This window comes from Mesitornis unicolor, unplaced genomic scaffold (assembly GCF_000695765.1).
Source record: "Mesitornis unicolor isolate BGI_N332 unplaced genomic scaffold, ASM69576v1 scaffold7520, whole genome shotgun sequence".
Classification (NCBI taxonomy): Eukaryota; Metazoa; Chordata; class Aves; order Mesitornithiformes; family Mesitornithidae; genus Mesitornis; species Mesitornis unicolor.
Window position 1 is genome coordinate 20,778 of NW_010160228.1, and position 4,208 is coordinate 24,985.

Consider the following 4,208-nt stretch of genomic DNA (forward strand, 5'->3'; position numbering starts at 1 on the left):
CCCTGCTCCGTTCATTTATGTCATGTGCTGCCAGAGGCAGGGGAGTGAAAGGAGCAGCAAACGAGAGTCCTTGCTCCCAGCTCTGAGAGATTTTCAGAGTCTGAAGGAAAGGTACAAGCTCTGACTATGGCTGCTGCCTTGTACACCATCAAACAAAGACTGGATGAAAAAGACCTAAGCATCATTAAAGTTATTCTCCCTACCTTAAGAAAAGATGCAATGAAAGTGTATATAGACCATCTCTTTACAGCAGTCTACCAGTTCGAGTTTGAGAATTTACAGGTGCCATCTGATTGTAAAAACCTAGAGAGAGCTGAACCTCAGAGCGAAGAGCAAACACTTCCTACACAGGACGTGGCGCTCATCCGAAGTGAGATTCAGCTGTACTTGGAAAGCCTGCCAAGCCTGAAAGGGGAGCTCACCATCCTCAGGTCTTCCCTGATCCCAGGTAAAGAGAATCCAAGCTAATAGCTTTCACAGAGACTGTTTCCAAGTATACTTTTTCAAGGGAATTACAAAATGAGTAAGATTTGGAAATGTCTTCAGGCAGCAAATAACTCTGTATGATGTTGCAATAGCGTATCCTGTGTGTAAGAGGGGGAAGTGTCAATAGAGATACAGCAAAAGACTGACAAGTCTATTCCAGGCCTGTGGCATGATCAGTGGAAAAAGGGGTCCAGGTTTAGTGAAAGCGTTACTGGAGGCAGTAAAATTTTCTCCTTTTTGTGTGAGAATTACACACTTTGCAAATTACTATCATCTTCTAGAAAGGCAGGAGAGGAGTTTCTCCTCATCTGCAGCCTCATGCATGCCTGGTTAATTAGACTGATGTAGTGTCCCTGCCATGGGATGACCCAGTTTACTGCAGCATCTCTATGAAGCAGTGCGATTATGGGGTCTCATGATTCAGAGATTCAGGGCTCAGAGGAAAGCCGAGAGATTTGCTGCTACAAAAATTTGGAACTCTTAACCCTAAAAATGTGTCTGAAATTATCAGGAACCTGAAGACAAAGGATTTTTTTAATAGTGCTGGAAATTCTCAATGCTTTCAGTGTACTTTAGAAAGGTGTTTGAGATTCTGTGAAGTCTTGAGGACTGTTACTTCACTTGCCAAAAAAAGCTTGGGAGGTGCCACCTTAGAACGTTGCCTACTCTCATTTTCCTCAGGAATTTCCTCTTTTCTAGAGTTTGCACTACAACTCTATAAAAAAAATCAGGCTAAATCTGCTAGGACTCTTGCTCAGATGCCTATAGTTTGACCTCAGAGAATCATGGTTATGAACAAGAAGGACACTTAGAACCTCTAAATTTAAATGCCACAGCTAAATACGAGGAAAAGCAATACTCAACTTGATTGGTTAATTCCAGGTCTCTTCAGTATAAAACAGTGTAGTATTTGGACTGGTCTTGTGTTGAAAGCAATTGTTTGTTGTCCTTTTTGGCTTGCCAGATGATGTCTTCCTCCATGGGTTCACCACACGAACAGGTGGGATCTCCTACATCCCAACTCTGAGCTCCTGCAATCTCTTCAGCAGTTCCAAGCGGAGGGACCCACAAGTCGTTGTTAAAGAAAATCTCCGCCGTCTGGCTAATGCTGCAGGATTTAACCCAGAGACTTTTCACAGAGTCAAGGTATCTTATCAAACAATGGATTTATGTAAACGGATCAGATCTTCCTCCATGTATCGCTGGCTAAAACTGTAGTTGTTATTCTTGCATTTCTGAGCAAGAACTTGCGAGAAGCAGGACAATTACAACATTTATGCTGGCAGTTTATCTGTGGGAATAGCCATCTGAACTATCAGCCATTTGGCACTATATGGAGAAGAAACACTGTTTCTTCCAAGAATAGTCTAACATTTAACTTACCGCAGAGTGGAATAATCAGATAAACTATCAGAACACTGTCTCTTAAAAGAGAAATACACCACCACTTCTATGGTGGTTTTCTCCTGATACGTCTGCATTGCATTTGGACAAGTGAATGCCTGATTTCGATGCATGAGTAGTTGGTGCAGAAGTGTTTTTTGTGCCAAAGAAAAGTCCTTGCATTAATTGGAAGTGGGTTTTTTGCTGCCATATCACTGTCCATGTTCTGGTTTTGTCTTGACAGATTGATCACGCTAATGCTGTATGTATTATGGGAAAGATGGAGCCTGACAGCTATGATGGAATAGTTACGAATCAGAAAGGTGTTACGATTGCAGCTCCAGGGGCTGATTGCATACCCGTGCTGTTTGCTGATCCTGTCAGAAAAGCCTGTGGCGCTGCTCATTCTGGTAGGAATTTTAAATCATGGAGATCAAAATAACTAGGAGACCACTGAAAAGGGAGTTTTGGACTAAGGATTATAAATTAGCAATCACTGAGTGAGAATTAATAAATGCAAGATCATCACATAACAACACAGACCCTGACCTGTTAAGTTTGTATGCTGCCAAAACAAGATTAGTCTTGAGAACAGTTTGTTTCTCAAGCTATGTTTTCTAAGAATTTATTTTATAACTGTACTAATTATTATTTGTGTATTTATAAATTTCTTTTTCTGATCTGGTAGTCAAAACAAAATAATTATTTTTGTGCCCTAACTTCATATATAAAAACTGGCTATAAAGCCAACACCCTCATCAATCATAGAATCTTAAAATGGTTTTGGTTGAAAAAGTCTTTTAAGATAAAATTGTTGTGGATCAGAAGAAATAATTGTCTGACCCCAACCAAATGAGAATAAAACTGAAGCAGGGATGGTTAGGACAACCTGGGGTTATGTTTGACTTCAGAAGATGTCCCTATAGCTTGCTTTTTATCTATTCCAAACAATGTCTCTAGCTTGAGCTACTTCTTTTTTTTTTCCTAAAATAACACTAAAAACATTTTCACCGTATTATAAAAATAAGCTTCTGACTATAACATATTTTTGCTGTCATATTCCCATTTAAATGTTTCAAGCACAGAGGAGCTGTAAGGCATGCTCTAGGTGCCCAGACCAGGACACTGGGAAAAAGGAATTCTGGAATCCTAATCTGAACTCTTCCTTCTTGTTTCCATCTCTACAAAATGATGTTATCGGTAAATTGACAGTTGTTAATGTGTTGTGTTGAGGGGTTTTTTTAAAAACAATTCTTTATTATTAGATACAACGATTTATTTTTAGATATAATAATATAATTCTTTATTTTTAGATATAAATATGTTTAGTTATCTGTACCTTTAATAATACCATACCTTTCAGCTACTCTAAAATTAAAGACACAATTTATACATTTTTTTCTTTTCAACCTCTCATTTCTCACAGGATGGAAAGGCACATTGTTAGGAGTCTCGATGGCCACAGTAAATGCTATGGTATCTGAATATGGCTGTAACGTGAAAGATATTCTTGTGGTGCTGGGCCCATCTGTAGGACCTTGCTGCTATAATCTTCCTTACGAATCAGCTAAAGAATTTTACAGAATTGATCCAAAGTGCGTGAGACTGTTTGACTCTGCAAGTCCTTATATTGATATTAGAAGAGCAACACGGTAAGCCTACTGATTGCATTTTCACGACATACACTTTTGCTGGGTTTCAACTCTTATTTTACTGTTAGTTTATGGATTATAGACAAATGTTCAAATTAAATGTGGCTTTCCCAGTTGCATAAAAGAAATTCTTTTTGTCTAATACTTGAAAAAAATAACATAAGAAAAGCAAATACAAGTCCCAACCCTGATATTGGCACAGTTTGTTCAATTGGTACTAGAGGTGCTATCTGAATGACAGTGTCTTAAGGAATGCAGAGATGTAGGAAAAATATGTTTTCCATTTCTTTTTCTTTCTTTCAGGATTCTTCTTGAGCATGGTGGGATTCTTCCTGAGAACATCCAAGATGATTCTGTCACAGACCAGAACCAAAATGTCACTTTCTGTACTGCATGCCACCCTGACAAATTTTACTCTCACTTTCGTGATGGCACTAACTTCGGGACGCAGATTGGCTTCATATCAATCAAAGGCTGAAATAGTATCTCTTATGTTTGAACAGTATTTAGATAATAAGTCTGGCACGTTGTGTGGCCTTCTACTCTCCTTGTAGAAGTTCTTCCTCCTTCCTTGCGGAGACTTGCAATAGGGAATTCATTGATCTTGCAGTTCTGCTTCTTCCCTTCGCTGTCATTCTAAGGCAAGAATAAATGTCTAGGGTGTGGGGACAACAATTCTTGTGTGAG

At 38.9% G+C, this 4,208-nt stretch overlaps 1 protein-coding gene across 1 annotated transcript in view; it reads left to right on the forward strand.

Annotated features, from left to right (window-relative positions):
* The window catches only part of LACC1 (laccase (multicopper oxidoreductase) domain containing 1), a 4,119-nt gene extending 120 nt beyond the window's left edge, over window positions 1–3,999 (forward strand). The window contains 6 exon segments of the mRNA XM_010189390.1: window positions 1–107; window positions 110–448; window positions 1,451–1,632; window positions 2,114–2,279; window positions 3,296–3,521; window positions 3,825–3,999. The exon segment at window positions 1–107 is cut by the window's left edge and continues 5 nt beyond it. Of these exon segments, the coding sequence (XP_010187692.1) occupies window positions 1–107; window positions 110–448; window positions 1,451–1,632; window positions 2,114–2,279; window positions 3,296–3,521; window positions 3,825–3,999 (1,195 nt within the window).
* The last annotated feature ends 209 nt before the right edge of the window (window positions 4,000–4,208 follow it).